We start from the raw sequence: 13,573 nt of genomic DNA on the forward strand, positions 1-13,573 counted from the left end.
TCCACCCTCCCGGCAAAGGCGCGCCTGGATCGCCGGCGCCGGGCAGGGCAGGGCGGGGCGGGGCGGGGCGGGGCCTTCGCCGCTTCCGCGGGCCCGGGGGCGTGGCCTCTGCAGGTACCGCCCTACCTGCGCGGGCTAATCAGGCGGGCTGCGCAGGGCCCAGGCTGCGACGGAGACCCAGCACAGCAGTTCTCAGCTGGTAAAACCAGAATTGCATTCCTGTCGAAAGCTGAGAGGGAGGCTCTAAAGCTCTGAAACGCACCGCTCAGGTTACGTGTTCCATTTCTCACGAAATGCCCTTGAAATAAGGACCCAAAGGTGAACATTGCTTACAGTATGCTGGGGAACGGGGATTTTATTTATTATAGGACTGTGTGTGGGGGGGAGGGGGACTCCCAGATTTTATTTTTCCTAGTGTTCACCCAAATTATAGAAGTCATAGCCGCGATAAGTACTACAAGACTTCCTGGTTTACTTTTTGAGACAAGGATCTGTAGCCCAGGCTGGCATCAAAAACTCCCTAAGTAGAGGATGTGTGCTGGGATTTGAGGCAAGTGCCGCAACGACGCTGAGGTATTATTTCATGACTTCGACGTTATGCTAGTTGGAGCACTTCCAGGTAAATAGCTTTTAATTAACACGAAGATCTTCAATAATACATAGAAAGACAAAATAGAAAATACCGGTCAGCCTGGCGGTCCACACCTGTAATCACAGCACTTTCCTGAGAAAGGCAGTGCGTGTGTGTGTGTGTGTGTGTGTGTGTGCGTGCGTGCGTGCGTGCGTGCGTGTGTGTGTGTGTGTGTGTGTGTGTGAAGAGGACACCTCCCACCTCCATACACAGTGAGCCTGAAGCCATCTTAGGCTACACGAGACTGTCTTAAACAATATTTGTAAAAATAATACACATTATTTTGGCCAAAGAAGTGTGATGATCTAAAGTTGCCTGTCTACGTGTTTCTGTTCAGATGGAAGGGTACCCCGAAATGCAGAAGCCCAGGAACCACAGAGCTCTGAGAGGAGAAGATATTCGAGTGGAAGGGCATCATGAGACACAGGAGCTCAGGAATCACAGAGCTCTGAGAGGAAGCCTCAGCAGAGGAGCTCAGGGGCCTCAGCCCGGACCCTCATTGCTTCTTCTCTTGACTTTCTGCTTGGCTTCTTCCGACTAGAGAGTCACACCGAGCAGGAAATCTCTGAGACTTATTGGCTGGTCCAGGGTGTGGAAGGACAAATCCAGGGATGGCTGCCCTCTGCTCCCGGGAGTGGGCAGCAGGGAGCTGGACAAAGGGCAGAGCTTATATAGGATTTCTTAGGGGGTCAGAACTTTTCAGGACAGACACTGCCAGACTGAGGATTAATGGGATTTTTTTTTCCCCCGAGACAGGGTTTCTCTGTGTAGTCCTGGCTATCCTGGAACTCACTCTGTAGACCAGGCTGGCCTCAAACTCAGAAATCCCCTTGCCTCTGCCTCCCAAGTGCTGGGATTAAAGGCCTGCACCACCACTGCCCAGCAAGGATTACTGGGATTTCAAATCCTGAGTTTGGGGAGCTCAGGGATTGGTCCCACGAGTTAGGGTGGGAAGTCCTCCCTGGCTGCAGCGGCTTCTGCTGAGACTCCATCTCTGTGGGGTTGCTGGGGATGCTGGAGAGGAGGTGCTGCCACAGTGGACAGTGTGACACACTGTGGGACACACACCTCCTGCTGCGGTGTTTCACCAAGGCTGTAGGCTGAGTCGGGAAACCTGTCCTGGACAGCTCCCGTGAAGGCTGCAGGCAGAGATGTCTCTGTGCCTCCATTTTGACAGGAGCCACCATTTTTGATAGTTCATCCTGGGCCACCGCTCCGCTGTCACAGGCTGGAGAGGGAAGAAAGGGCTGGCCACCGCTTTGACGGATTTTGTGGTGCTGTGCTTGGGGATTACACCCCGTCCCTCTTTAAACATGATTTCTTACACACACAGGAATAAATAAAATATTCCTATTTACCAACCTACTAAGCAAAATTCACCCGTGGGGCTTTTAATTCACACTCCATTTTGTGAGGAATGGGACACATAGTGTGAGTGATGCTTTCAGAGACAACACCTCCTTTTCAGCTTTCCACATGCACTTTTTTTTTCCAAATGTAAAGGAGGCTGGCCTCAAATCTGCCTTTCAGCCTTGAGATTATAAGCCTGGCTCATTTGATAGATTTAAATTGTATTTTCATGCCAGTCACAATTCAGAAATATCCCCTAACGTATGACATGTGTTATTCAGAATGGCAGCAGCGGGCCCAGACCTTAGCATTGTTACATGATCATTCTCCACAGAGCATGCGTTCTTTTCCTTACTCTAAACATAATATTCTTATACACTTTCTATCCTTATGGCAATCTAAAAACAATACCCAAAACCTTTAAGAATAATTCCTTAAAATCCATCTTCACTGAAAAACTGGACATGAATACAAGCAAATCGATTTGCTTGAAGTAAACAAGTTATGACATGATCTAACTCGATAGTGTCATAAACAAAACAATGAAACAGTCTAAAACATCAAAACCAAACTGTGATCAACTGAAAATAGCCAATTGCTAAGTTTTGTGGTCTTATAAACAACACAGTTCTGCACTGTATGTATTCAAATATCTCTTCCCTCTTACTGGCATGCGGGGCAATCAACAATTGTCATTATTAAAATGTAGGTATCTATAACTGCATGCTACTTGGCAAGTTAGCAACAAACATTAAGTTATAATTTTCACTGCTAAATCAGAATAATTTTCATGGTTTACAAGTACCATGTTTACTGAAAATTCAAAATGTAAGCTATATTTTGATAAAACTATAAATATTTTCTAAAAACAGCATTTAAAAAAAATTTTTTATACGTTGGTGTTTTGTATACATGTATATCTGTGAAGGTGCCAGATCCCCTGGAATTGGAGCTACAGACAGTTGTGAGCTGCCATGTTGTGCTAGGAATTTGATCCAGGTCCTCTGGAAGAGCAGCCAGTGCTCTTAACTACTGAGCCATCTCTCCAGCCCCCAAACAGCAGATTTTTAACAGAGGAAGTTGGAGAGCAACTCCTTATAAATACACCATACAAAGTAAAATATCAAAGAAATTCCAGTTGTTTGAGCATTTATAGCCATTCCCAAACTGTCACAGCACAACTAAATGAAAGCAGGCAACACAGCCACACACCAAAAGATATGTCCTTTCACACTGTTGGTTAAAGGAGCTGTAACACAAAGGGAGGACTGTACATGCCTTCCTACATAACTGTTCTTGAAACTTAAATGGTGTATCCAGAGCTATAAAGGTAAATTTGCATCTACCCATTGTGTAAAACTAAGAAAATAAAGCTGAACAAAAACTGGAAATCAGGAATATTCATGGAACATGATGGCTTTTTGGACAGCTCCGTGCCAGGCACGACAGCACCTATCTGGAGCGCCGGGCATGACAGCACCTATCCAGAGTGCCAGCTCCACAGAAGGATGGAGCAGGAGGATCTTTTGAGCCCAGGAACTCAAGACCAGACTGGCAATGTAGCAAACCCTTCTATATCAAATATATACATATAATTATATATAATACATGAATATGTAATTATAATATACATAAAATTATATTATATATAATTTTTTCAAGGATTCTATTATTGATCTTTAAATGTCATAACCATAAACGTCTTCTTGCCTCAGGACAAGCCGATGCATTATTTATGTTAACACAATAACTACAAATTTTATAAAATCAAGGCACAGATATCAACTAATGGGACTCATTCTCCAATTTCCTATCAAATGAAGTATCAAAAATGTGCCATTATTTCCTGGGCCATTTTGGCAACAACCGAGATTACTATGCCTTAACTAGCTAAGAACACAGTAAAGGTTCTAACGATAAAGGAACAAGCCTCCCCTTTACTTTGTGAAACACAATATTACTGCAACTATGTAGACCAGAGAGTAGCCTCAAATTCAGATTCACTTGTCTCTGCATCCTGAGCCCTGGATTAAAGCCATGGACCACTTTGCCCAACACTTGGTACCTCTAAGAGCATAAAACACAAGCATTAACTCTTACAATGTGAAAATTAGTCATTATGTTTTCCTCACTTAATGCAGATAGTAGCTTATGTCTGGAAAAAATGCCATCTGGGGTACAAGAGATGGCCCAACAGTTAAGATCACAAGCTGCTCTCCCAGAGAACCTGTTCTCAGCATCCATGTGCAAGGGTTCACAACTGCCTGTAATTCTAGTTCCAAAGATCCAACATTCCCTGCCTTGTCAGGCACCTGCAATTCACATACACAAACGTATGACTTAAGAACAAAGAATTATCTGGCTTAATAAGAATACACAGCTGAAGAGATAGCTCAATGGTTAAGAACACTGGCTACTCTTCCAGAGGACTCAGGTTCAAATCCCAGCACCCACATGGCTGGTCAAAGTTCCAAAGGATCTGACACACTGACACAGACACATGGGCAGGCAGGCAAAACATGAATGTACTTAAAATACCACCCCCCAAAAAATCAGTTTTTAAAAACTTAAAAAAAAAAGGAAGAAAAATACAGCCACAGGCAGGTTGTTCCACCATGTTTTCTCTAGATTGGGAAAAAGTGTTCAGAATCTCAGCTGTGCAGTGGTAGCTCACACAGAGGCAGACAGATATGAGTTCAAGGTTAGCCTGGTCTACAGAGGTCAACCAGAGGTACACAGAGAAATCCTGTTTCAAAAATCCAAACCCCAAAACTGTCAGAAATGTCAATTATTTTCTAATATTTAACATGTATGGGTGTCTTGCCTCCATGTACTTCTGTGTACCACATGTATGCAGTGCCTGTGGTGGGCAGGAGGTGTTGGTCCCCTAAAACTAAGAACCCTGCCCTCCAAAAGAGCACTGGTTAACTGCTGAGCCATCTCTCCTTCCCCACCCCTGCCCCCTAGTCTGGTAACTTTGTAACTCTTATATTTGACGGGATCAGACACAAGATCTCATGGAGGACAGCTTACATCTCTTGGCAGTCTGTTCCTGGCATTTTTCCTTCTTTCATTCTCTTGGCTGTAAGTTTAACATACTCTGTAGCTTGTTTTCTTAGCGCTTTGTTTCTTCAGCGCTGTACACTGGTGTCTGTGCTACAGGACAGGTGGGGTAACGAGATGCTCAAATGTCAGGCACATCTCAGTTACCCCCAAAGCAGCAGGTACTATGTGCAATTTCTTACCTGTTTTGTTTTTAACATTTATGATCCAACCAGTATTGATAAATGCATTGTTCTAAGTTAATAAAAAAATCCCTTAAGCAAAGTGAAGCTAAAAGATATGTATGGAGAAAGATATGTATTTTTTTTTCAATTGGAGGAAAAAAAATAAGAGTTGTAAGACAGAAGAAATACACGAAAGCCAAACATGGTGCTGCATGCCTTTAATCCCAGCACTCAGAAGCAGGTAGATCTCTATTGAGTTCTAGGCCAGCCTGGTCTACAAAGTGAGTTTCAGAACAGCCGGGTCGTTACTCAGAGAAACCTTCTCCAAAAACAAAAACCCAACCAAACAAAAAGAAAGAAGAACCCTAAAAGAAAACAAACAATAACTTACAAGATAGGCTCACATTAATAAAGTACTAATAATTACACAATTTACAGAGGTATAGTTTCACTTTAAAAGCATAAAATGACCTGGAGATCAATATCCTGCTGCAGACTGTAAGTCAGTGCAGGCAGTTGGCCTAAGACCATAGATGAGCAAAGTACTAAACAGTAAGCACAGATAAATGTCTTTCCTCCTTGCAAATGTTGGGAGAAAACTAGCATAGAACATTTAGCATACATTACACATGATGGTTTGTATATGCTCGGCCCAGGGAGTGGCACTACTAGAAGGTGAGGCCCTGTTGGAGTAGGTGTGGGCTTTAAGACCTTCATCTAGCTGCCTGGAAGCCAGTATTCTGCTAGCAGCCTTCAGATGAACTCAGTTCCTCCTACACTATGCCTGCCTGGACCCTGCCATGCTCCTGTCTTGATGATAACGGACTGACCCTCTGAACCTGTAAGCCAGCCTCAATTAAACGTTGTCCTTATAAGACCTGCCTGGTCATGGTGTCTGTTCACAGCAGTAAAACCCTAAGACATCACCTTAACTACTACAATATGTCACAGGCTAGACAACTCATCTAGAGCTAAAGTTTAAGCTAATCTCAGCAACGGAGATATCAGGAGCAGACTTTGAGGTTTCAAAAGCCTCGTCTCTCCCCCAGTGTGTCACTCTTCCTGCCTCCTCGTTGCAGGTCAGGATGTGAACTCTCAGCTGTTCCTGCCTATGCTCCACCATACATGGAACATGTACGTAGCACACAGACCTTGGGGGTAGCCAACAGTTCTCTAATTGGGCTGGAAATTATGCTTGATGCTAGAGCCCTAGCCAACTTACCTAGGGGTTAGTGAAGTCAGATCTTGGAGGAAAATCTACAACTGCCATTTTACTAAACCTGCATAACTAATCAAATTCTAAATATTTGTCCTTGTACCTACAGATAGATTCCTCACCCCATCAAAAAACTTTTCCTTGCAGCAGAAACAACAATTAAAATGCAGAGTTGAGGCATCCAGTCCTGATGGATACTTCTACAAAACATTCTACCACCTAAGGCTCAGTGAGTACTTCAAGAGTGGGTGGGAAGGCTCGAAGAAGAACTAGAGGATCAGGAGTTGGCTTTATAACTGTGTCTCCTAGAAATGTCAGAAGCTATACACATAAAATTTCACCTACATGGCTGCCTAAAAATGATCTGAGCAAGGACACCACCACTAGACAAGCCAACATGGACAAAGTTAAGTCCTTGAGGCCGTAACCTTACACAAAAACACAACAGGTAACTAAGGAATGCTGAGTGAGAGAGAGAGTCTTTCCCAGAGAAAAGCAAATCAACTGGTTATTAATAGCATATTGTCAGCACTCACTGAGCCTGGGGTGGTGGAATGTAACATTATACAGATTGAGCAGAGTATATTTATGTATTTAAGAATACACATCCACCCACCTCCACACGTGCACGTATGTTACAACTAAAAAGAGTCCATGAATCTAAGAGAGAATAAGGGGAAGAGTATACGGAAGGAAGAATATGAAGGAAGGGAAGAGGGGACTGATGTCATATTATAATCTAAAAAAAAAATTAAAAATTAAATAAATGGTTATCCACCCTTTTTATTTGGAGTTTGTTGCTATTTAATACCTAATATTGTTTTTGTTTTATAACTAGGTAAGCACTTTAAGGCAGCTAGGCTGTTTTATGCTTGCTTATGTTTAAGCAACTTCATAATACAATTTAACAATTCAGTGTTATACAATATTTGACGTATCTAATGTCTCAAGTTGGGAAAATTGTCAGATCCTTAAAAGCTAAGAAATAAGATTTAAAGTAGTAAAAAATAAAGGGCAATTAGTTCAAGTTCACAGAAAAAGGATGAAAATTGGAAGCTGTCTGGGATTGCTATTCCTGGTTGTCAACTTGACCATATCTGGAATGAACTACAATCCAGAAATAGAGGGCACACCTGTGAGAGATTTTCTGACTGGCTTGAGGTGAGTGAATCCACTTCTGGGGCAGACCTCTGAGACAGAAAGACACATGACTTTGATCCAGATCTTGAGGTGGGAAGGCACACACCTTTATTCCAAATCTTAAGGCAGAAAGACATAACTTTAAAATGGACTATACCTTCTGGTAGAAGTGTAGATAAGAACACAGAAGGAAGCTTTTGCTCCTTGCCTGCTCGTCCTTCACCTTGCTGACACATCTACTCTCACTGGCACTGAAGCCTACTTACTTGGGATTCCAGCAATATATAGAAGACCAGCTGGGCCATCCAGCCTTGCAGGACTATCAACTACTAATTCATTCCACAGTTTTGATGAAAATATCAAAACCCATGCAGAAAGCATTCAGGATGCTATGTCCAAAGGTTCATCTCATTCACCTTTATTTAGTCAGAATAAAATATCCAGAAAACAGAAATCACGAACACACATACCCAGAAATGGTAGTGTGCAGTTTAATTACCATTTCCTCTAGTTTCAGATTTCTATAGCTATACCTTGCCATGCCACTTTTGTAGAACACAAAATATGGAATTTTTCCATGGATACGTACACTGCCCACTAGAAAAAAATCTTAGTCCTCTACAATTCTTAGCTAAAATATCGGTCCCTTAGCAAACCACAAAACCAGATACACTCTTGTTCCATTTTTGTTTTTTGAGACAGGGTCTACATAACCTAGGCTGGCCTCCAACTCATGATCTTCCTACCTCAGCCTCTATTTAAATAGTGGAACTGCTAAGTGCTACCATGCTCAGCTGAACTGCATTCTTTATGAGAATGCTTTTCTAAGAATGGTAAATCTCCTATAACTCCTGCATTTAGGAGGCTGAAGCAGTAGACTTGTCATGAGTTCCAGACCAGCCTGAGCCTTTCTCCCCAAACCAACAAAAGGTAGACATGGTAGCACTGTAGTCCCAGTACTTCTAGAACAAGATGGGAGGCAAAAACAAAGAGGATCTCAAGAGCTTGAAGGCCAGCTAGCCTGGCTATATGGAAAGTCAGCAAGAGACCCTGTTTAAACAACGTAGAAGGCAAGGACTAGCCCCTGAGGTGGTCTTGACTTCCAACAATGTGCACCCTAGCATGTAGAAGAATGCACTCAAAACCACACATACACACACAGATCTATCTCTATCTCTCTCTCTCTCTCTCTCTCTCTCTCTCTCTCTCTCTCTCTCTCTCTCTCTCTCTCTCTCTCTCAGAATTGTGGCCAATGACATGGCTCTATGGGTAAAGGCACTTGGTACCAAGTGGGACTGAGCTGAGTTTAATCCCTGGACCCACGTGGTGAAATGAGAACTGGCTTCTTCAAGTTGTCCTCTGAAACCCAACATGGTCACTTGTGCTTTTAATCCCAGCAGAGGAAGGAAGCAGAGGAAGGCAAAGCTCTGTGAGTTTGAAGCCAGCCTGGTCTACATAGTGAGTTTCAAGGATAACCAGAGCTATAGTGAGACCATGACTCAAAGAAACAAAACAGAAAGAAAAGAAAGAACAATGGGTTCTCCTCTGCCCTCCACACACGTGCTATGGCACAAGTGCTAACACATCCATTCCTTGGCTGGAGTTGAAGCTTACTTATCTGAGATCCCAGGACAGACATGCGCAGCAGTAGTTATCAATAACCCAACCAATGTTGCCATGGCCTTATTATTTTTAATATGTAATACTGTAAGCCTAATAATTTAATATTACTTTCCATTAGCAAATTTATGTATTATCTATTATCAAAACATATCATTTTTCAATAGTATGTAAGAAACATAAAAATGGCTTTAAAAACAATCAAGGACCACGAGACTCCAAAACATGTAAAAAATTTAAGTTTGATACAAAACATCATACATTATGAACTGTAACCAAATTCTTGATTTCAATTTTAAATGGCAAAACTAAAGTTTCTTGTAATAAAAGTTATTTTATTCCAAAATAAATAACATTTTCTAATACTCATGATTAAATTATTCTACCATATATCTCCCTTTACATGTACCTGCTGGCTTTCTGTCTATTTTCTGGGTGGTACTCTGACCCATCAAACCATAAAGAAAGTTAACGAACCCTTTAACTTATTACTTGAAGTTTATTTTGTAGCACTTTTCTTCAATATCATGTAATTTACTGATCGCAACTGTTTATAAATGTAACGCTTGGCCTTTGAGACAATTAAAACCTTTAAGTACTAAAATTTTACATCATGATTTGTTTAACTAAGAAGTGTTGTGACGTTGGAAACTAATAGATTTAAAGCAGAAATGATGACTTCCACAAAAACCAGGCGCTCCTCCCAAACATCAGAGGGAAGGGAGACGAGGAAAGGGTGGGACAGAAGAATGAAGACAAGATAGGCAAGAAATCCTTCTTCCCCGTTTGCAAGAGGGAGAGAACTGTGAGGTCTCATTAGATAACATAATCAGCCACGTCCATCGGTTTCTACTGCGCCGGCTTCTTCACATGTTATTGAATCCCATCATGCCTTTCATATTGCCAGCAGCACCCTGCTGGAACTGCCGCATCATTGACTGGAGGCCGGCCATGCCACCTAGAGGGAGATGGGAGGAAAACAGGTCAGGACCCAGCAGACTCTGAGCGGTTACAACTTTTGGTTACAACTTTTGCGTAAGTACTTTAACTTCTAAAGTACTCAGCAATTAAGTCAGTAGCTTTTAAGATTATACAAAATTAAAATGTATATTATTCACTTTATTTTTATCTAAGGATATGAAAAATGTGCTTCATGAAGTTACTATGAGAAATAAAGGGAAACAAAGATCTTGGAATAGTTCCTGTCTACAATCAACAAGTCCAAACAGAACATCTTTTCTGTCAAGACCGAGTCTTCTTGTAACTAGAATTAGTTTTATAAAGACTGGTCGGTGCAGGGCAGGCTGTGCTTCAAAGAACTCACAGAAAGAGCTGACCTTTTGCTGAGCACTTACTACGTGACGTGTTTCACATACAGTAACTAGATTAGTCACTTGTCACAATCTATTGATGAACACTACCTACAAACCTTCCAAAGGGAAGCTTAGAAAGTTTTAAGGACATTTCAAAGATAACACAGTAAAAATGGAATTAGAGTACAAAATTTTGTGTGATTTCAAAAATCCTATAAATAAAGACACCCAAATCTAAAATGGGGAAAAGGTCAGTGGAAGAAGCACTAAGGAAAGATGACTCGTGCTGAGATGTAGCTCAACTGCCCAGGAGGCACGAGGCTCTGGATTCAGTCCCCAGCAGTCACGACCCGTGACCCCCAAAGCCTGGGAGATTGAGCTGGGAAGTCAGAAACTCCAGATCAAACTCAGATACAATAACAATGTCCAGCTAGCCTGGACTATCTTACATCCCATCTCAAAGCAAAGATGATGAAACAGCTTGCCCCCAAATCACACCTGTATGGGCTGGACACAGTGGCAGAACCTTTAATCCCAGCACTTTGGAGGCAAAGGCAGGAGGATCAAGCTGGCCTTTATACCAACTTCCAGGGTGGGCACTGGAATTTAGGGCTACATAGTGAGACCCTGTCTCAAATCCCCAGGTAGTTAAATAAGTTTTTAAAACTAGGAAAACAAATGGGTTTGGCAGACGGCTCCTTGTAGAGCGCTTGAGTGCTGCAGAGAAGCTGGGATGGCGGTGGCCAGTGCTTCTACAACCCCACCTGGGAGGTGGGGAGGAGAACCAAGAGGCTTGTGGATCCTGGGCACACTGGTGACCAGCCAGGAGCCTCGCTGAGATAGTAAGCACAAGTCAGTTCAGTTAGACACTATCTCTTTTAAAAGTGGAGGGCAACAGAGAAAGACACTTGATGCCAATGTCAGGTCTACATGTACTTATACTAGCATACACATGCATATACCACACAGAGACATAGACACACCATAGAGCTGGCAGCAGAGGACAAAATAAAACCTCAGCTAATTTATAAACTACGGAGGTGACTCAGTGAGTACAAGTGTTGGGCACTCAAGCCTAATGACCCAAATGTAACTCCCAGAACCCATGTAGAAAGCTCTCTGTAGCATATGAATCTGTAACCGCAACACTCAGCAAGATAAAGGCTTGTGAGCCAGCTAGCCTGAACTACATAGTGCAGCAGCGAAAGTGAGAGACACTGCTTCTCCAAGGTAGAGGACGCTGGAGTTTGTTCTTTGATCGCCACAAGAGCAATGTAGCATGAACACACACACTCGAACCATATACACCAGACACACACACACACACACACACACACACACACACACACACTCAAAGGTTTTTCATACTGTTCAAAAACCATCTCCTATCTAGAATGATTCAATAGTCAGCTGGGATGCAGATGGTCACCTCCCTTCAGCCACTTGTCTTTAAACAGGTTTTTATGTGTCACTACAGAAGACTTACCATTAAACTACAACCCTTGCATATTTAACTGTATACTACAACTGACCAAGAATTTTACACTTACCCATGTGATGAAGAACCCGTGGATCCATCATCTTGGCCATCTGTTGATTTAATTTTGCCATCTGTGACTGACTCACATTCTTAGACATATCACCACCTGATAAAACATTTAATTAGTATAAGGTGTGGCATAGATTATCATGCACAGTTCTAATCTTTTTCTCAATTACTTTTTCTTTTTTTTTTTTAAGAAAAACCACAAGAAACTCTCTATAAAGGATCATTTGAAGGGCTTTTCATTGTTGTTACTGCATTAGCCCTGGCTGGCCTGGAACTCACTATAGAAGCCAGACTGGACAGAAATCCCCCTGCTTCTGTTTACTGAGTAATGGGATAAAAGGCACGAGCCACCACTCTCCTCTAGAAGTATTCTTATAGCTGTGATTTCCCCCTGATATTTTTAGTTATAAATGTGATAAACCACTATAAGCAAAACTGGACTGAGTGGTTACCAATATGCGCAACAGCAACTGCTTAACAGAAATCTGAGGTAGAGAGAGACCTTCCTTCCCTTCTCACCCTGAGAGCACAGTGGTACACTATAGTACAACAACCAGCAACACTAGGCAGCCCATACTAGGGCCCATGGCGAGGTAGGAAAGCTGTGAGGACCACCATATGGGAAGTACCAAATGACACAGTAAGACAGCGGCTTGGTGTCTGCATGTGTGGTGTGCTTAGAGAACTCCAAAAGACCAAATGGGACCACATGGGTATATGGTGCTCCTGGGTTGCCCTGGGTGTACCCCTGACCATTCAGAAAAGAAGTATCGATTACCTCAAATGATGAGGGAGACATAAGACCTTCACTGATCAAGTGGTGCTTAAAATGACTATCTATATAGTGTCTGTTCGCCAAAAGTCACTTCACTAAAAAATAATAGTCAGCCGGGAGGTGGTGGTGCATGCCTTTAGTCCCAGCACTTGGGAGGCAGAGGCAGGTGGATTTCTGAGTTCGAGGCCAGCCTGGTCTACAGAGTGAGTTCCAGGACAGCCAAGGCTATACAGAGAAGCCCTGTCTCGAAAAAACCAAAAAAAAAAAAAAAAAAAAGTTAAATGCATAATCACTATCAGAAAGACTTTATTCAGCCCCTGATGAGAGCAGATGCAGAGCCTTGTAGCCAATCATTACTATGTAGTCCTAATTGGTTTTGAATTTGAAAATATCCTCCTGCCTCCTGAATGCTGGGATTATAGGCACTGTGCCTACTTGAAAATGGTAACTTTGGAGGGAAAATCGAGGCCTAGGGATCAAAGCATCTCAGAGCCCCACATGCAGCCGAGCACTCTACCTTTCACTTATACCTCCAGCCCTAAAAATAGAAATTGATTAGAAAATAGAAATAAAGTCAAATGAAACACTTGGGATGATAAGTGAAAAGCAAGTCTGTTAAGATGTTATGACAGAGCCACAGGGAGAATGACCTGAGTGACTGACCAGGGAAGAAGTGACCCACAGTGGAAATTCAACTTGGTAGACGTACAAAGAAAAAAATTAAAACATTAGAACTGGAAATGTGCTTTAAA

The 13,573-nt window shown here is 42.4% G+C and overlaps 1 protein-coding gene across 1 annotated transcript in view; it reads right to left on the reverse strand.

The window, feature by feature from the left end:
- Window positions 1-7,966: 7,966 nt before the first annotated feature.
- Srp54 (signal recognition particle 54) overlaps window positions 7,967-13,573 on the reverse strand; it is a 35,332-nt gene continuing 29,725 nt past the window's right edge. Inside the window, exons 15-16 of the mRNA XM_028782851.1 lie at window positions 12,048-12,143; window positions 7,967-10,142 (exon numbers count right to left, since the gene is read on the reverse strand). Of these exons, the coding sequence (XP_028638684.1) occupies window positions 10,051-10,142; window positions 12,048-12,143 (188 nt within the window). The 3' untranslated portion in view covers window positions 7,967-10,050. The remainder of the gene's footprint in view (window positions 10,143-12,047; window positions 12,144-13,573) is intronic.

The sequence above is a fragment of the Grammomys surdaster genome, unplaced genomic scaffold (assembly GCF_004785775.1).
Source record: "Grammomys surdaster isolate TR1022 unplaced genomic scaffold, NIH_TR_1.0 98, whole genome shotgun sequence".
NCBI lineage: Eukaryota > Metazoa > Chordata > Mammalia > Rodentia > Muridae > Grammomys > Grammomys surdaster.